Below are 20,938 nucleotides of genomic sequence, written 5' to 3' on the forward strand. Positions count from 1 at the left end.
AGAGCAACAGTAAATCCAACTACATAGAACTCTTCCATTCGAAATACGTCCTGACTAGACAGTCATTGGACTTGGCTTCTATTTCTTCCTCTATATGGGCACTACCCATAGGTAAGCCAGTAATAAGTCCAAACGCTATCTACCCGAATCTCATGTCATGTTTGTCCACATGAAACCATACCCCATCTTCCTTTTCATTATCAGCTTTCACCTTCCGTAAGAGTAGGTTGTGAACCAATGCCCTAGAAAAAGTCAACTCTCTAGCTTCCCATAAATACCCAAAAGGGATAGCCTTAATCGTACCAATCAACTCAAGCTCCTTAAACTTGGTCTTGATATCTTTAAACCTATTTGAACCCTGATAGGTAAGACATCTTGTGAAATGTTGAGAAGCTGGAAGTTTAAGTTTAGAAGCCCTCTGCAAAAATTATAAGCAAACATATTAAAAACTAAAAAAATTCATATCACAAACTGTGTCTTAAATATGTCGTGAGAAGTCATAAAAATAGCAAATCTAGTTTAGCAATATTTTCACGACATTTGTTTAATTGTTAAGCAACTTTGACAATATGTTGTGTTATGTTGTTATTGAACATGTCGTAAGACGTCGCAGAACAAATTGTTATATGTCGCTGATTGTCATTATGCATAAAGACATTAGAACGATATCATGGAATATTGCCACGAATATCGCTAGACGTCGCAAAATTCATATAAACTGATAAAGTAAACAGAACACATACGCCATTAGGAAATATCAACAAATATTGCTATCAATGTTGAAAAATGTCGATAAATTGAGAAAAACTATGGAATTGAATATGCATCATCAAAATTTAAACCCAAACACAAAAAAATCAACATAAAATTGAACAAGTTTTCTTAATCTCAACCATAATCAACAAAACCAACACAAGTTTTTAATACAAAACCTAAAAAAAAAATGAAAGAATCACTCAAAAACAAACAAAATAAATAAATAAATACAAACTTACCAAATCTTGTGAGAATCATGGGTGGGTGGCTCGGGTCTTGTTATCCACGTAAACAATGGTAAAAATGGTTGTGGACGGAAGGACTAGGTATCGGTTTTGGGGCTTCGGTATTTCTTGTGGGTCTTTGTGGTCGATTCTTCTCGTGGTTGGGTATAGAATGCTCATTTGGGGGTAGGTGTGGGTGAGTTCGCCATAGTGAAAGAGAGAGAAATCGAGAGGGAGGGGTTTGGTTTATGAGTCGTGGGTTGTGGCCGGAGTGAGAGTGTGTTTGAGAGGGAGGGAGTTATAGAGTTGGAGAGAGATTTTTATTTGAAAACGTTAAGAGTGTTAGAGATATAATTACAATGGAAGAAAAATCAAGATACATTACAACTCTATTGTAAAATAATACAAAGATTAGAATAAGAGATTGATTAAATATATGTTACAAAGTTACAAGTTTGTTACTAAAGAGAATATTTAATCTAGTGGGGGATTGTTATATTATTATTAAATAATATAATATATATATATAGATTAAATATGTGTAATAAACTAATAATATGTAACATATGACAATTTATATTATTTGTCATTATTTTGTAACATATAGGAGAGTTACTTGTTACTATGAGTAACCTCTACCATTATCATCAACATTAAGAGTGTAAAAGGTGTTACACATCTTAATTTAAAATTTTTAACTCTATAGGAGTTATGGTGTGCATGAGTTACATCTCTTTATTGAGTCCATAACATCCATGGAGGTTATGACTTATGAATTTGAATTTCAAATGGTGATATCCTAAACACTATATAAATGAGGTCTATGGTACTCATTTGAGAGTAAGAGAGATGAAGTTTTCTATCAAGAAAGTAATTTGCTAGAAAACCCTAAGGCTTGATAATTCCCAAAGCTATTTTCATGAGAGTTCCCTTAGTGCTTAGAGATAGGGGAAATAAGCTTTTGGACAAAGGTGTAATACCTTGTTCAAGTCATGGTGATCCTCACTAATCTACACTCAAGGTTGTGAGTGAGTGTTTATATATTATTCTCTTGTTGTATATATACATATATTATATTACATGTGTTATATCTTCTTCTACCTTTCTTATATATAATATATAGTGTATATATTGTATATGTATTGTAACATTTATTTAATATTTTTGTTGGTTCTTGTATTATATTGCAATAGAGTTGTAATACATCTTGATTTTCTTCCATTGTAATAATATCTCTAACAAAGAGTATTTTGGGTTAAAGGGTATTAGAGCATCTCTAACCATGCTCTCTAAACACACTCTTTAGCTAAAATAAAGAGCGAGACTTAAAAATATAAGCTCCAACCATAGAAAAAATGATTTTATAGTAAGAATAAATAAGGAACTCTCTACTTTTTTGATAAACTTTTTTAATAATATTTTAATAAAAATTATTATTACTTTTTTATTATTTTATAAAATTAATTTATATTTGAAAAATATAAATTATAAAAATATTATTAAAATAATCAAATAATAATTATAATAGAGAGCATAGTTGGAGCAACAACAATAAAAATGAATTTCTATTTTAATTTTTTAGTTATTTTAGTTAAAAAAAGAATTTTTTACACCAAAAATCTATTTTGCACATTTTATTACATTTTTACCCCTACATGCCTACATCAACTTTTTTACTTCCCATCTTTATTTTATTACAAAAATACCACTTACTCATCATTCCCATGCACAGACACGTGTGCCATCCCCATCACACATCAATCAAATCCCACTCTCTTCCCTCTCTTTTTTCCTTTTCTTTTAATTTGATTTTTTGATTTTCCTTCAGTTTTTTTGTTGTTTGGAAGATCAATAACCTCCATTGATTAGCTTAACCACCGATTATTCATCACGTTTTTCCCTCTCGTTTCTTGTTCTTCCAAAAAATTTCAACTCCCACTCAACCCACGATTCCTCAACTGTTTTTCCCTCTCAGTTTCCTCTTCTTTCAAATTTATTTATAAAATGGCCATCACTCGTTCATCCTCATCTCCTTCCCCAGTTCAGAAACAAAAATCGAAAATGGGCAAGAAAACTTTGGCTAACAAATCAAAGGGTAAACGCCCGATCGTTGAAGAGTATGATTCTGATTTTGATGCTCCTCTGACCAAGCGTGGGAGGCCACATACTTCGAAGAAATCAAAGCTCAATGTGGAGGAGCAAGTGGTCCAAGAAATTTCTGGGAAAAAAGCTAGTGCCTCTGCCGAGGTTCGAACAGAGGTTGGTTTTCAGTTTCATTCTCGTTTCCCCCTTTTTCAACATTTAGTCTTTTCCTTGATTTTTGCGTTTTTTTGTTCATTCTGCTTTGTGTAATTTTAGGGTTTCATTTTGAACATTTTCGTTTTATCTTGTTTAAGTTTTTAGGTCTTTATTGTTGGTTTTGAGCAATTTATTTTGTTTTTTTCTGGGTTTGGTTTTTAAATTTGATTTTTTTTTCTTTCTTTTCAGTGTTTTTTTTTTTTTGCGTTTTAGGTTATGTATTTTGTTTTCGTTTTTAGTGTGTACAATCAGTTGTCTGTAGTTTCTTATTAGTTTTTTTATAGTTTAATGTTGTTATGTTTGATGTGTTTTTCGATTTTCATTATGTCTAGTTGTTTGCTGTTAGTTTTTAGGTTTCAAAACGATTTCAGATCTTTGCTGTTTATTTATGTATAGTTGTATCTGTTTGGTAGTTTGTTTTTGGTTTGTTGCTAGTTTTATTGTAGTTGTCATACTGTATTATTCACGATTAATAATTTATTGTGGCCATTTTGGTTATGTTGCAGGTTTGGGACTACAAATGTAGTCCTACTGATTACTATAGATCTAAGTGTGTTTGCACTAGTCTTTTTTCTGTCATAGATAATATTAAGAAAACTTTGTCAGTTAATTTACTGTTTATGTTTCGTGAAACTCAGTTTGGTCATTTTCTAGATATGCCTGAGTTTGTTTTTCATCCGCAAATTGTCCATAGTTTATTACTAAGGGAAGTTTTCCAGCCCAATCCTAAAGAGTTTTGGGCTAAGGTTGCTGGTCGTTGCATACGGTTTAGTGCAGAGGAATTTTATTTGATTTATGGAATTGATTGTTTCGGTGATTGGAACAAGTTGTTGTTTCACAGGAAACAAATCAGTTGGTAGAAATCTGTTTTCGTGGTGTAAAAACCATTGACCACAAAGCCATTGAGGATGCTTTCTTGGGTAGTAGGTGGGGTTTGGATGAGTCCCTTGGTTTGAAAATGGTTGTTTTGTATTTTATTCAGTGTTTTCTTCTTAGTAATACTCTTGATAAAGAAGTATCTAGGTTTGATCTAGATGTTGTGGATAGCGGTCGGTGGGACGAGTATTGTTGGGGTAGGGAATCCTTTGAATTGACTATTGATTCTTTCAAAGGTAGAATTCAGCATGGGATTTTAATGAAAAATAAGAAGGCGGAGAAGGGAGGCCAGTCTGATGGTTGGTATAGGGCTTTGGGATGTCCATGGGTTTTTACGGTTTGGTTTTATGAATGTTGTCCTGCTATGGTGAACTCTTTCTGTAAAAGAGTTTCATCTTCTATTACAAGAATTCTGAACTAGAGCAACACCATTGTCACCAAAAATCCAACTCTTTGAGACTTGAAGGGCAAGATTTTTGATTTGCCGTTGGACAATGTAAAATACAGTTTCTTTACTGTTTCTTTTCAGTTTTATTTATGTTGTTAATTTTTAGTTTTTTAAATTGATTTTATATTTTCATATTCTGATTGATTATGTTGTTCAGTTGAAGATCAAAAACATGTGTCCTACTGATGAAGAGAGGCAGAAGCTTCAACTTGACGGTTTATTTCTTGATGAGTCTATTGATGACCGTGGTGTAGCGAAGCAATCATTTGAGAGTGGGTCATCTTCAAAGAAATCTGATTCAGCGGATATTGATTTGATGAAATCTAAGTTGGAGATGGTCATTTCAAATCAAGCATCATTGGCCGAAGACTTCATATCCTTGAGGTGTTTTGTTGATCTTAATTTCAAGTCCGTAATGACTGTAATTAAGGATATTCAGGAGAAGGTTAATGCCATTCATCGTCGTCCTTCTGATGAGGTATTTATTCATAGTTTATTGTTTATATTTTTTCATATTTTTTTTAGTTTCTTTACTGTTTCATTTAAGTTGCATTTGTGTTGCTTGATTCAGGGAAAGTCATCTGATGAATTAGTAACTCAAGATTCTGATGATGATGGTGATGATGATGATGATGATGATGATGATGAGGATGATGAGAAGGAACTGCCTGATCCAGAAAATATTGATTCCGACTCCGACGATGGTGGTGAGTTGGTTAAAGTCGGTGGTGATGCTGATGATGCTGATAAGGTTGTTACTGATGTTGCCCCTGCTGATGTGAATCTATCTGAGGCTGTTGGAGGCAGTGATGAGAATGCTAAGGATGTTGAGAAGCCAAAGGGCGATGAGTCTCGATTAAAGGGGGACGATTTCTTTGATGGGTTAAGCCAGCTTGAAATAGATGATGATCAAGTTGTGTTGGCTGGCTTGGACGCTGTTGGTAAAATCCATGTCAGTGTATTTTTATTTGTTTGCAAGAAAATTAGGTTTCTTTTTGGTTGCTCAATAGTTTTTAGTTTGTTTTGCAGCTGTTTAAATTCAGTCTTTCTTTTTTAGGTCCCCGCACCCAATCCAGATGTTGTTGGTCAAAAGTCAGCTGCCCTTCATACTGATGAAGAAACTGAGGACACTGACTTTGATACATCTCTGTTGGATAAGAAGAAGCGTGCTCCGGCCTTGAAATCTCCTTTTGTTGATTTCGGGTCTGCTGATGTGGGGAGCACTCCAATGGAGCTAATGTCCTCAGGTTCTCAATCAGCTGGGGATGATAGGGATTTTAAAATGGTGACTTATGTGAAGGGCCTTTATGCTCTTAATGATGCATTTGTTGATCCCGTATCTCTTGAGATTGAGGCAAAGTTTGACGCGTGGATTGGTCAAGGCTTGCTTAAATATCCTAGGTGACTGTTTTTATTAAATCTGTATTTGTATTCTGTTTTATTTTTCAGTTTTATTCTGGTTTTAATGTTGTTTTTTTGTTGTTTCTTTGTTGTTTTAGGCATTACAATTGTTATGTTGATGGCGCAAAGAAATTTACCCCGGGTTTTAGGCTAGGTGTTGATTATGTGGAGGATAAAACTTGGTTTTATCATTTGGCTACATGCGACATGTTTATAAATGACTCGGTAAAGTTTACATTTTCCATTGTAGTTATGATAGTTGGTTTTCAGTTGCTTTTTAAATGTTTTTAAGTTTTGATACTGTATTATAGTTTTTAAACAGTTGTTCAACCTTTTCATTTGTGTTTCTGTGATGTTTTTGTTTCAGCATATGAACACCATATTCTATTACCTTAGGAAAAAAGGTAAATATTCTTCCGCTGTGACGTTGAATTTTGCGACAACTGATTGTCTCTTTGATGATTCCATCCAAGCTTTGTACCACAAATATAACAAAGCCAAGTCAATGAAGACTAAGATGTCGCACATTCACGCTGCCCACCCAATAGCGCATTACATTCGAGGTTTGCGCATTCCGTGTTCTAAGCCTTGGTATGAAGCCGATCATGTGTTATTCATCATCAATCTAAGGAGGGAAAGTCATTGGGTGTTTGGTCGTCTTGACTTGAATGAAGGGATTCTGTTTCTATATAATTCTTTGAGGACTGCGAAAATGAATGTTGCTGCTAGGAATGCCATGAAGGCTTATTCTGTGTTGCTGCCTTTGTTTTTTGATCTACTTGGTTTCTGGAAGAATAGGTCACATGCTCCTGCTTTAGGTTCTGACCCTACAGCTCCTTTAAGAATCGTGGAGATTAGTGGTCTGCCGTCTCAGCAGAAAAAGTGAGTTGTTTCTTTTAGGTTTATTTTATGTTGTTTTTTAATTGCTAAACTGTGTTTCTTTTTTCTATTTTTATAGTGATTGCGGAGCATATGTCACTGCATTTGCCGAGTTCTTTATCCATGGAAAGGATGTTCCTGCGGACTTTGATATCGAAGTTTATTGTACTCGGCTTGCTGCACTTTTCTTCTCATATGGCCAAAGGAAAATTGATGAAAGCATTGATAGCGAGGATGAGAAGCAAAGCAAGTCTTCTAAGGCTTCTAAATTGAAAAAATATGGTCTTTTAATTTGGTGACTATTTGGTGTTATTGGTTGAATCTATTATCAGACAATAGTTAGTGTTATTGGTTGAATATAGGTATTATATTTGGTTTTATACTTTGGATCTGGTTTAAAACTTTTAGGATATTTGACATTTAGTCCTTATAATATGTTTATTGTATAGGTTTGTATCAGCAAAAGTTGTATGTTTTTCTAATTGTTCAAGTTTTTATATACAGTCGCACAACTACAGAGAAACTATTATCCAACTGAATACAAACAATGTACTTATATTTTTAAATTGTGCTATGAATGTATTTTTATTCCCTGTTTTTCCATTGCTCCTTTTTCCTTTATTTAGTTATGTTTTATCAATTCTTACCTGACTGCTTTTAAAACTGTAAAGAAGAAGTTATTCCTGTACTTAATATTTACGATGTGTCGCAACTGTAACAAAACGATATTGCAACGATTAAAAAACTGTTTAAAATTTTATGAAAATGAAATCCCATGTATTTAGAACATAACACATCAACCTGTTTGAATTTGCACACAGAATTAAACAATTCAAATATTTCATATGTATCTATTTTATTGCTTGATTGTTGCATGTCTTTCGATTGTGTCCGTGTTGACCACATTTACTGCACCTGTTATGTTTTTTTGTATCCCATTCAGATAAAAACCTTCGTTTCCTTGGTCTTCCAGATCTTATTTTCTGGTTTGGTGGCAGAATAATGATATCTTTTATGTTTTGTGGCACATCCCATGTTGTGTGATTGTGTACCGGATATGTTGAGCCGCTGTATATTTCAAGCCATGTTCTTGTGGTGTAATAACCTGAACAGTAGTTGTAAACATTCAAGTTCATCTCTTTTATAACAGCAAGCGCATGAGCACACGGTAACTCGTCAACTTGGAATCGGTTGCAACTGCATGTTTTCTCCTTGAGGTTGATGACCCATGATCTGGTTAGTTCTACGACTTCGAACATGGTCTCGTTTATTGGTTTTACCTGGGGATTAATAAATTTATAAAATTGTTATTATATATAAAAACGGAAAACAAACTATTCATAAACTATAATGCAACTTAAATATTAAAGAGATTCTTACATTTTTTGTCAATGAGTCCACAAAGTTGTTGACTAATTTCTTCTCTGCTGTAGGTGTAAAAAATGTTGTTGTTTTCTGTGCCTTTTTCCTGTTTGTGTATGTCCATTGTTGTGTCAAAGCTCTCAATGACTCCATTAGTGTTGTGATTGGTAGCTCTCTAGCTGCTAAGTTTGCTGCATTTAGAGATTCAACAATGTTTGAAGTCATAGTTGAATACCAGTTGTTTTTGCAGTGGTATCTTGACCATTTGTGGTATCCAACTTGTTGTAAATATGGTCTGACACGGATGTCCAAGCTGTCCAACTCGCTCATATGGTATTCAAATTTCCTCTCTGTGTATGCTCTGGCTGCAGCGAAGAATGGTTTATCCAGCTTGCTTGCATTCTTCTTGAAGGTTGCTTAACAGGTGGTATACACAATAGCAATGCGTGATTTCTGGAAATACTTGAGCAACTTCCTTAATTATGCTCTCATGTCTATCTGAGATCAAGCATTGTTCCTCTCTAATCTCATATGTTTCTCTTACTTTTGTGAAAAACCATTGCCATGAGTTGTTGTTTTCTGAATCCACAACAGAAAAAGCTAGTGGAAAAATGTGCCCATTTGCGTCTTGTGTACAAGTAGAGAGCAATGTACCTCCATATGTTGATTTAAGGAAAGTTCCGTCAACAACTATTATAGGTTTGCATTTCTTCCATCCTTTTATTGAAGCATCCAGTGCGACAAACAAGTACTTGAAGCTGTTGTCATCCTCTGTTTGCATGTGCACTATTGTTCCGGGATTAGTTTTTTGCAACATGTGCAAAAAGCCGGGCAGCAGCTTGTATGATTCGTTGGCTTTTTCTCGTCATTCTTCTTGCGCGTGCTCTTTGCTTCTCCATGCTTTCATGTAGTTCATTCTCACCCCATACTTGTGTTTCATTTCTCCTCTGATGTCTTGTGGCGTTTGAGTTGTTTTTATGTTGGTAAACCGTGGCTTGATGTAGTTTCCAATCAATTTCGTTGTAGCTTGTCTTTTGTCGGCAAATCTTATGTTTAGATCACAAGTGTGTATCACCTTCCTGTCGTACTTTCGAATGATGAATGACTTTGTTGGCCCGTTTCTGGATGCCGTTAGTGCCCAATTGCATTTTATATCCAAACAACAAATCTTGTATGTTCTTGCACATGATTTTTTCACTCTGAATTGGAAGTTGTTCCTAATTTCATAGAAACCAAGCACACTCTACAGTGTTTCTTTGTCTTTGTATATTTGTGCTTCTTCTATTTTAGGATGTTGCGGATCTGTGATTAGTAGTTCGTCATAATCTGTGATTTCTGGTTCCTTGTTTTTGTTGTTTTCCAGTTGCTCAACCATCTCCTCTGCTACAAGTTTTGCATAGTCCATGAAGTCAAAATTTTCTCCCCCATATTCCGGTACTGTAGCTTCAATTGTATGTTGTTGATTTATTGAGTCTTCTGTTGTTGCTGCATTGTATTTGATCGGTTCGAAGGCGCTTGTATGTGTAATTAATGAATTGTCATTTCCCAAGAATGATGCATTGATGGTTGTTGTTGGGTTGTGGATGACATTCACACACAATGGGTATGTTGTGAAGTCGGGGTCCTTCAGTTTGAGTTGTATGTAAAAATGCAGGCTTTGATCATCCTTTATCCTCAATGGTTGGTATCCTTCCTTCACTTGATATTTCAGTTGCAAAATAGTGTTTTCTTGGTTGCATTCCAGGACATCTTTGAGTTTCTGTTGCAAATCTTCATAGTTACAATTGGCTGAAATGTAATGTCCATTGGCTTCATAATTTTCATAATTCATTCGATCATCGAATTGTCCATTGTAGAAGACTAGGAATGGAATGTCTTTCCTTTCCTGTGATTTTGCAATGGTTATTAGTGCAAGGCAATGAATTTTAAAACTGGTTTGATTCTGTTATGAAATAGAGTACAAACTTACTTCTATCTCTGTCCCTTTGTTCAAGCATTGTATTTCCTGTCCTGGTTCTTGCTTTTTGCCATTTTTTGTTGTTGTTAATAAACTATAAAGAAACGAGAATAAAACTATTAAGAAACTTCAACAAATATTTCAGCAACTAACCATTTCTCAAACTGTTTTATCCTTTATCTTTTCCAAAATAAATTCCTGCAAAAAATGTAATTAAACTATTATTAAATGATTAACTTAAAAACCACAACTCTTTTCTAAAAATTACATAGTTCTTACTCATTGTCACTTTTCATCATGTTTATTTGAATCAGATCAATTGCCAACTATTATAAAACTAATTTGCCACCATTTACATAATCGTACCTTGTATATCTGCTAGCTTTTGGTACTCGTCAAGTGACACTTCTTCATGATTTGTAAACCATTTTAAAACGATAATGCAACTGTAAGGCAACGCAAAAAATTAAAAAAAAGCTTTATTCGTATCATGTGGTTCCTTAATTAGAATCAGTTCTTATTTTTTGTTTTAAGAATCTGAATTGCCTGTTGTACACCAGTGAATCAACCAGAATGCAACTGTATATGACGTATATCATTGTTAAAAAAAATTTCATTTCATACTTTTTTTTGGATTTGAGGGGGAGCTCCAGATCTGTTCAATACAGATTTAGATTGCTTCAATCTGGATTTTCGATGCTAGATTGAGTGATTTTGCACGATAAAAAACCGAAATCAAATGTTTAATTTCAGTTTCTCCACGGTTTGCTGGTTTTTTTTTTAATTTTTTGTTTAGATCCTTGGATTTGTTCGTTTCCAATCGAAATTCGCCGGAATTTATGGTTGTTCTACGCTCGATCTGGTTTCATTCTGGTTGCGTAGCAGTCTGGATCGATGGAGGTTCCTTCATCGTCTCCGTTCGTGACGTGCGGCTGAAGGTATAGGTCAGGTGGTATTTTTGTAATATATTCAATGTGGGCTGTATAAATGTTGGTTGGGCCGGCCCACAGTAATTTTGTAATATTTTACTTTTTTTTGGAATTTTCCTGTTTTTTTCCCTAAAAAAAATAGGAAATATAATTGTAAATGCTCTTAGAATGATAAGGTAAAAATATTAAAATTAGTAGCATATTAAGAGACTGTGCTATACATTTAAGCATGCATAATTAAATTTTCTTATAAATATATAAAAAAAAAATGGTGTAAAAAAGAGCTACTCCTGGAATTGAGTTATAAATACTAAAAACTTTAAATTTTATTTATTTTGGGAAATTTACATGGTATACTAACTTTTGTTATTTTTTTACAAAAATACTGTTAGGCGGTATTTTTTACTTTTTTACTGTGTTTTTTTATAAGTTTCATACTGCAGTATACTGTGTTAAGTTTTCACTAGTGTTCTACTGGTGTTTTACTAGTGTTCTACTGTTGTTTTGAGTTATACTGCTTTGTGTTTTACTGGTGTTTTATAAAAACACAGTATTTTTGAAAAAAATTTCGTGTGACAGTATTTTTGTAAAAGTTAACTCAAATTCCAGTATTTTCGTAAGTTCCCTTTATTTTTTAGAGCACAATAATTTATTTTTATTGGCTTTCACGTTTCTCCATTAATAAGAAACGTATTTTGGGTAGAAAAATAACGCTCTTTTAAATTCTGTCTTTTTTATTCGATGGTTGGCAGAAAAATTACTCACAATAACCTAACTTTACCCATATCATTAACGTCCTCAACCTCAATCCAAATCTTTTTAAGATCCAAGCGCGTGAACAGCACAAGTAACAGCAAAACTAATGAAAACATAATAATCATCATTGGATAGTGATTTTCACGCTCGTTATTAACGCCTGTGATAAAATGCCCAACTAACAAAAAGTCACCAATTATATTCCGATGTGGGACCAAATGTGGCTCAAAGCAAAAACAGAGACTATTTGGGTCACACTTTAAGTGCTTTTTGGTCACTAAAGACTATCTCTTTAGTCTTCTCAGTCAGTCATGACCCAAATCTCCAGTATGGATCGGAACTTTAACGTAATCTCTATCGAGAAGAGAATCAACGGTCGTGTTATGTGAGCATAAGAGCTTATATGATCGGAATAAATTAAATTAATGGAGGGCTACACGTCGGACGATGAGTTCGAGAGCAACAGCCTAAGCACGGAGGAGGTGAGTGAGTGCGAGAGCTCCAGCAGTGGCTTCTCTCGTCCACACTACAATCATGATGAAGCTGGTACTTCTAATTCTCCTCTTCCGGACAGTCCTGTTCTTCCGACGCCGAACATTGTCATTCCGGATAAGATGACTTCTATATCAGATACTAACAATTCTGGTGAGTCTAGCTACTCGTTTATACATAACATAAATATTTTGTTCAGTGGATTAGAGGTAGATGGATCTGTTGAGTTTATAATAATTTATATTGGTATGATCCCAGAAGTAGAATTGATGAAGGAGCGATTTGCTAAACTTCTTTTAGGGGAAGATATGTCTGGTGGAGGCAAAGGAGTTTGTACAGCACTGGCTATCTCAAATGCCATTTCCAATCTTTCTGGTATGTGAATATAATCCCAATTGTTGTCCTAAGATATATGTAGCAAGACAAAATTAAATTTTGGGTTCAATTAAAATCACAATCTCTAAGGCGAACGCCTGGCTAGCCTCACCTGCAATTGTTCTATTGTTGCATACAAATTATTATATATAAATACAAGCATGAGTTTGATATATCATATTTTTGCAGTTTCTGTGTTTGGTGAACTGTGGAAACTAGAGCCATTGACTCCTCAAAAAAAGTATATATGGCACCGAGAAATGGACTGGCTTTTATGTGTGAGTGACTCCATTGTTGAGCTTACACCATCCATACAAGAATACCCTGGTAGTGGGGCATTTGAGGTTATGGTCAGTAGACCACGTTCAGATCTCTATGTCAACCTACCAGCGCTGAAGAAACTCGATACCATGCTGCTTAGCATCCTTGATGGATTCCATAACTCTGAATTTTACTATGTTGATCCTGGGATCGTTGCTAGTGATGACACTGCAAGGATTCCTCTGTCTTCGTCTTCGTCTGGAAGGGCAGGGTCGACAAGTGATAGTGGCAGACAAAAGGAGAAATGGTGGGTACCATTTCCTAAGGTTAGGCCAAATGGGTTGTCTGATGATGCCAGGAGGAGGCTGCAACAATGTAGAGAATGTTGCAATCAGATCCTTAAGGCTGCCTTGGCAATCAACGCAAATGTGCTTGCTCAGATGGAAGTTCCTAAGGTTTACTTACAAAGCTTACCAAAGGTAATTGTTGATTTCAATGGAAGCAGTGCACTTATTTGATTGAGAGTAATAAAAATAGGAACATATAAAATTTAATATGCATAAAAAAAAAAAGATAAATTTTTATGTTTTTCTTAACTATTTTGAAATAGAATAACTATTAAAAAAAAAGATAAAATAAATAAATTTGAAAGAAATATGATTGTTTTCTATTCCATTACATTCTATTACTTTCAACAAAAGGCATCCATAGAGTTTAGATAGATAACAAATAAACACATAAGTTAATAATGATGATAATTAACACACAAAATACTTGGTTCGGGTAGTTTAAGGCCCTTTTTAGATTACATCTTTCCGATCTATATAAAATGTATAAAAAAATTGACAAAAAAAATTATAAAAAATATTAATAAAAAATTATTAAATTTTTCTTTATCTTAAATTAGAATGCTTATTCTTTTAATTTTAAAATAGAATAATATACTTTTTTTTAAAGTGCAACCAAACAAAAAAAGAAAAAAAAAATATATTTCTTATTCCATTGCAAACAGAATCTCTAGTTAAATCTATAACAATCTATTCTCTCTCTCTCTCTCTCTCTCTCTCAAAAAAAAAAAAAAAAAACTCATACAAGCCAACATATTAACCAATTTTCTGCAAGAAAAGTACAAAAAAAAAAAAAAATTGAGAAAGGAATTTTCTCAATCTCACCAAACATTTTTCTCACTTGTATATTTACATTCTATTAAACATTTTTACTTCTAATAAGGAAACATCAATGAATGACCTAGAAGTTTTTTAATTACTTGAGCCTTCTATACATTATGTTTAATACTTGATCAGTGCTTGTGTTATAAATCTACAACAACAACAGACTCAACTAATGCCCTGCATTTATTCAAGAACAGAGCACAAAGTGGTTAGCATAAACAAAATCATCTTAAAATGAAAATCAGTAAAAGAAATAACACCAATGTTTATACTAGCTCAGTCAATTTGTCCTACGTCGACTGTGACCATCATCATGATTATTCCACAATAGAAATAATAAAGAATACAATTTTTTTACAGTCAAAGATGATCTTCAATGGTTTCTTGGTACCAGAACACAACTCACTCTTCATGTATCCTTTAAACCAAACCCGAGAACCCCTTTTACAACAACCACACTCAAAGCTCTCAAAAAAATTCCACTTTACATTTGGTTGGAAGGAATAAATAAAAATAAAAAATAGTAATAAAATAAAATAAAATTTAAAATGCATACAAAAATGAAATAATCATTCCATTTCAATCCAATACTTTATAATGCAACCAAACATACTAATATAATAAAATTTCATTTATTTCTATTCTATCCTATTTCATTACCTCAAACCAAACATCACATAAATCTAATCTAGTTCCATGAATATGAGTACACACATGTATATTGATAAGACAACTTACTTTTTTATTTCAGAGTGGAAAAGCTTGCTTAGGGGAGATAATATACCGTTACATGACTGCTGACAAGTTCTCCCCAGAGTGTCTTCTGGATTACTTAGACCTCTCATCAGAGTACACCACACTGGAAATAGCTAACAGGATAGAGGCATCCATACACATTTGGAAGCAGAAGCATATGAAAAGGAGTATAAATATAATGGTGACCAAGCCCTGTAAATCATCCTGGGGTGGCATGGTCAAAGGCTTTTCCAGTGATACAGAAAGAAGTAAGCTTCTAGCACACCGCGCTGAGACCCTTTTACATAATTTAAAGATGAGGTTCCCTGCCCTCCCTCAAACTATCTTGGACCTCACTAAGATTCAGAATAACAAGGTACGTAAGTTTGGAATCTTAGTGAATCGGAAACTTTGTAAGAAAAATATGTACTTGTACTATTAGTGGATTGAGCTGCTTTGATCTCCCGTAAACACTGGACATAGGCCCAATTATACCAAAATGTGGTAGTTTTCTAAATTTTATTCGAAATGTTATTTGCCTAAATTTTTGAGAGTTGCTTTGTAACCCTTTTTTGGTGGGGTGACCTAGGCCAGGCTTGTGCTAAGGCGCGTTAGGCCCACGCCTAAAACCTACCCAACCCAAACCCAAAACAATACTTTTTGTTTAAAATTATACATATTTTTTAAAAAAAATTCAAAAATAACATATTTTTTCAATAAAAATCTTTTTTGAGGTAATTACACCACATACCTCTTTTAACTTGATGTCTTTAATTTTTAGCCTCTCTTTCAAAATCGTTTACCTCTTTTTTCAAACATTTTACCAATTTTACCCCTATCACTTAACGATAGTTTTCATTTTTCTCTAATCAAAATTTTGCCTCAACTTTCCTACAAACCTACATATTCATCTACAAAGAATACAAATCTATTATGTTTGAAATTATCTCTTAATTATGTGAGTGTGTGAGGATAATTTAAGTACAATACTCATAAAAAGAGGTACATTTGAATTAAATTTTATTTGGAGGTAAATTTGGTTAATGTATAAAAAAAAAAGTATTCTTCAACTTTTCCCAACTTTTTTTCGGTTAATTAGGATTTTTGCCTCTCCAACTTTGACATGCACCAAATCATGCTCCCTGAACTATTGAGATTGTTGGATTTAAGAACTTTTGTCCAATTTTAGTAAAAAAAATCTAACATGGATGAAAGTTCAGGGAACATGATTTAGTACATGTCAAATTTCGAGATGCATGATTTGGTAGATATCAAAGTCTGGAGAGCATAGTTTAATACACAAACAATCACTGAAATAATAAAATTAAATGAAATTAGACAAAAGTTTAAATATAACAATCTCAATAGTTCAAAATTTTTAACAGCAAGAAAATTTCAAGAGGTATAATTTAGTACATGTTAAAGTTTAGGGACAAAATTCTTAAATAGTCTTTTTTTTTTTTCTTAAAGTCCACCCAATCTCAGGCCCGCCTGGGATGACTAGTTTAGTTTAGTGTTGTTGTTGATCTTGGTGTGAACAAGTATGTCAAGTTATAATTAATTATGATTGGATTTATGTTTTGATTAGGATGTGGGTCATTCAATTCTGGAAAGCTATTCAAGGGTGTTGGAAAGCTTAGCCTTCAACATAATGGCAAGGGTTGATGATCTTCTATACATAGATGATGCCACTAAACGACGTGCAACTATAGACTCAATGTGTTTGTATGACCCTGGAGCTGGAAGGTTTGGTGTTACTAATAGTAATAATAATGTTGTTGGTGCCCTACCTTTTCCTAGACAGAAGCAGGCATTAACCAGTTCCAGCTCTTTTGCCTCATCACGACCAAAACACCCACCAACACCAATACCAGCGTTCCATTCTCGTACTCAGATGGGTGTAAACCCAGTTAGAAGGATCAATAGTCTTTCAATAGATAGGATTAATTCGACTAGTGATACAGAGGATGAGAAGTTTGATAAGCATTATGCTCACATAAAATAGCTGTTATTCTGATTTGTAATCACGTTTTTATATACAAACACACTTTTTCTTTGTTTGCCTCAATAGCTACCTAGAAGGGTTATGTAAATAGCAATATGAGGTAGGCACCCGTGCCACTTCTTTTGCTATATATAACTAAACTATTGGGGATCGGGCCTCACTTTGAAAGACAACCTACTCAGTAGTTTTTGTTCGAATGTAGACTTGTACCAAATTCCAATTTGCTTTTTTGAGTTTTATTATTATTTGTTTGGTAAGTGTTAGGGCATCTCCAACCACATTGTTGTCTAAAATTTTTTAAATATTATATCTAATTATAAGTATCCAATCACAACTAAGAAAAATAACAAAATAATTTAAAAAATAAAGTTTGAGAAATTTTTGTTGAAAAGTCAAACTAGGAATGTAATTGGGGCGGGATGGGGCTAGTAGGAATGTCAATGGGGCGGGTCGGAACGGATCCGACTCTGATCCGACCTGATCCAGATCATATACGGATCTGCCCCGCCCCGCCCCGCTGGATCAGATGCTCGGATCGGATCTGATCCGACCCGCCTTATACAGATCGGATCTGAATTTATATCTAATATTATATTTTATATCTAAATTTATATTTTTTTTTCCAAAATTTATTTGTTTAAGAACTAATAATGCATCATTTTTTTTCTTATATATTTTTATTTTATATGTCAAAATCAATAAAAAAAAATATATCAAAAATGATTATAGAACACATATTTTTTAAAAACAAAAAATTACTTTTAATTTTATGATTAAAAAATTAAAAAAAATAAAAATATTAGCAAATGCCCCCTAAATAATTAAATACTTAAGAGTCAAATAATAGTATTAATTACTCATTATTATAAATTTTAATTAATTAGTATTTTTATTTAAAAAACAAAAATTAAATATTATTCTTATTAATTAATAATATATTTATACTAAATGTAAATTATTGTTGCATACATATATAAAAGTGATATAATATAAAAGTGTAAATTATTGTACAAATTAATATATTTAACCGTGCCTATACATAAATCGATCTATTGTGTATAACATTTGTTACTTTACTTTCTTATTATAACCTTATATTTAAGATTTTCCTTAAAGAAGAAGGTAAGGAATTTTGAAAATAATAATAATTATTATAATCAAATAATTAAAATACAGAGTGACCAGTATGCATATATATTTTTATTTATATATATATACGCATATATATATAAGAATTAAATTGAGAGAGAAATCAATTAAAATAATAATATATAGTGTGGTCTATGGGCAGATCATATATGTCTAATGGTGGTATTCCACTGACTTTACACCTTAAAAAAATATATTAAAAAGTGAAAAAGAAAAATTAAAAATATGTATATATTTAAAACGGATCGGGTCAGATCCGATCCGTAAAAAAATTAAGCGGGGTGGGTCGGATCTGATCCAGGATCCAATAACTATTCGAATGTTTCGGATCAGTAATGATCCGTCGGAATTGCCATGCCTAGGGGCTAGGAATTGCTCCCCCACTCCCATACCCACTTCTTAAATTTACCTCCATACTTGTCTCAATACTTGTTTAAATTAAAGCGGGAATGGGATGAGAATTACTCGGCGGGGAAAAGATTCTCATCGAGTATCCATTACATATATATGATGTCTCAAATAAAATTAAAAAAATCATAAAAACTCCTTAAAAAACAAACATAAGGAATAGTGTGCATAATAAATTGCGTTAGTAAATAAAACAATGGCAATCGAAAATAAGTAGTTAAGTGTTATTTTTTTAAAGCAATCAAGTGTGTATTAATATGCATCATTGCAGGTATTTTCACAAAAATTGAAATGTCTCATTAAAGTGATCAATAAAAAACTTAAAACATGAAGTTATTTTAATTATAATAATTAATAGTTTAAAACTTAAATATATACATATATCATATCAGGACAGATTCAAGGCGAGTATTTATTCTCCCGCCTCGAACCCGATTCGGGTAAGAACATTTAAACTATACCCGCCTCTGCCCCCGAAATTCGACCCCTGCCATCGCCCATCAGGAACGAGTACCCAAACTCACAAGTATAATTGTTATCCTCAAGTCAAACAAAGAATCACTTTATCAGTGAGCAGCCCTTGAACTACTCCCACTGAAGCTGCTCTTAAAAGAATAAAGTGATTTCTTATTTATTTTTTTTATCAAGAAAAAAACTTCATTAATTGAACTCACAAATTTACAACTTTAATCGGGGCATACCCCTTTCTACACACCAAAATTACAAATTCTTTACAAATTTAAGTCATTTTGTCTCTCTTAGACAATTTCCTCTCATTAATAAATGACACATGTGCTTTGATACTCTCTTTAACTATAGAATCTAACTGAAGAGTTATACATTTATGTTCAAAAACATATAAGTTTCAGTTCATCCAGAACCATAGGTAGCTCCAGCTATAGTTGCATAGAAAACCCTACTATTCAGCCATTGAACTCACTCATCATAAGAACTCGACCAAAGGTTGCTACCCAACCATCCCTCAATATGTTGCATGACTCGCCATGAATAGGGACAAGAGAAAAACAAGTGCAAATGACTCCAAGTCTATTTCACGCATTGAGGAAGGAGGAGATTCAATAGGAATATGCTTTTTAATGAGATTGTCCCTAGTAAGAGATGAAAGTACAAGGCCTGTCACACAATGAATTTATGTTTTGGGGCTGAACGATAACACTAAACAATTCTCTCAAACAATACATGATTACACCTATTTTAAAATAATTTTTGATATGAGATGATAATTAGCTTAAATTAGCTTAAAGTGAACACATCATAGTCAAAAATTAGCTTAAAGCACTTGATTTTCAATCACAAACGGAGCGTGTTGATCATCCAAAACTTAGAATATTTCACTCATTATATCTTAGAACTCTGTAATCTATGATAAATCCATCATATTCATCTTATTTAACATGTTTATTCTTATTTTCAATTCATATTATGAATTTTACCATTTAAACATGAAACAAGTAGAAAATAAGTCTAATTTTGCACAAACGAATATAATCAACTAAAATGCACATCTAAAATACTTCATAAAATGCACCTAAAACTAACCTATAATAAGGGTAACCCTCAAAAAAAGAACTTGCTGAGAGAATAAACAAAACTCTTATTGAAAGAGTCAGATGCATGTTGCAAGGTCTTTGAGTCTTTGGGTGTTGGGGAGAAGCTAAGAAAACAACTAGCTATCTTATCAACAAATGTCCATTTGTTGCACTAAATTTCAAGACTCCTCAAGAAATGTGGACAGGGAAGCCACCAAGTTTTGAGCAAAGTTTTTGGTTGCACTGCATATGCTTACATTAGACAAGACAAGTGGCAACCAAGGACAATAAAATGCATGTTCTAGGGTATCCAAATGGCGTTAAAGGCTAAAAATTGTAGTGCCTTGAACCAGGACATAAGAAATGTCTCATAAGCATAGATGTGATGTTTAGAGGATGAAATGGCCATGAAATTAAAGGAGGATACTTCATTTGGTACATCACAGACACAAGGTGATAATCTGTAGCTTGAGGTGGAGCAAGGTATCTAATCTGATCAAATTATAGAAGTTCTATCAGATGATGCAACTAAAGTTGAAACTACCACACAAACCAATGCAACTCAAGATGAATTAAGCACTTACAAGTTGGCTTGAGACTACACAAGAAGGGACATTAGAGCACTTGACAAGTATGGTTATGTTGAATTAATTATAGCATATGCATTAATTGTTGTAGAAGAAATTAAGAGTGATGAACCTACTAGCTATGAAGAAGCCATCACAAGGAAGAATAGTAAAGCTCGGTCAAAAGCTACAGATGAGGAAATGGATTCTCTCGCGGAGAATAAGACCTGGATAGTGGTTCCTAGGCCTAAAAACTAGAGATTTATGGGAGGCAAATAGATTTTCAAGATGAAGATTGGTATTCCAGGAATAGAAGGGTCAAGATTAAACGCTAGATTG

General features: G+C 33.3%; 2 protein-coding genes across 4 annotated transcripts; both read left to right on the plus strand.

The window, feature by feature from the left end:
* Positions 1-2,599: 2,599 nt before the first annotated feature.
* LOC133032740 (uncharacterized) lies at positions 2,600-7,787 on the plus strand. Its single transcript, XM_061107027.1, has 2 exons — positions 2,600-6,863; positions 6,962-7,787. Exon 1 carries the CDS (start codon positions 4,775-4,777, stop codon positions 5,657-5,659), a length of 885 nt encoding a protein of 294 aa, XP_060963010.1. The 5' UTR covers positions 2,600-4,774; the 3' UTR covers positions 5,660-6,863; positions 6,962-7,787.
* Positions 7,788-12,118: 4,331 nt separating this feature from the next.
* LOC115714117 (rop guanine nucleotide exchange factor 1) lies at positions 12,119-17,123 on the plus strand. Of its 3 annotated transcripts, none has more exons than XM_030642666.2 (5): positions 12,119-12,531; positions 12,637-12,753; positions 12,943-13,493; positions 14,938-15,297; positions 16,510-17,123. In XM_030642666.2, exons 1-5 carry the CDS (start codon positions 12,312-12,314, stop codon positions 16,924-16,926), a joined length of 1,665 nt encoding a protein of 554 aa, XP_030498526.2. In that variant the 5' UTR covers positions 12,119-12,311; the 3' UTR covers positions 16,927-17,123. The 3 variants fall into 3 exon arrangements, with proteins under 3 accessions (XP_030498526.2, XP_030498536.2, XP_030498545.2); XM_030642676.2 differs by having other exon boundaries at positions 12,143-12,531; positions 12,640-12,753; XM_030642685.2 differs by having other exon boundaries at positions 12,143-12,531; positions 12,679-12,753.
* Positions 17,124-20,938: the final 3,815 nt, after the last annotated feature.

Source organism: Cannabis sativa, chromosome X, assembly GCF_029168945.1.
Source record: "Cannabis sativa cultivar Pink pepper isolate KNU-18-1 chromosome X, ASM2916894v1, whole genome shotgun sequence".
Taxonomy (NCBI): domain Eukaryota; kingdom Viridiplantae; phylum Streptophyta; class Magnoliopsida; order Rosales; family Cannabaceae; genus Cannabis; species Cannabis sativa.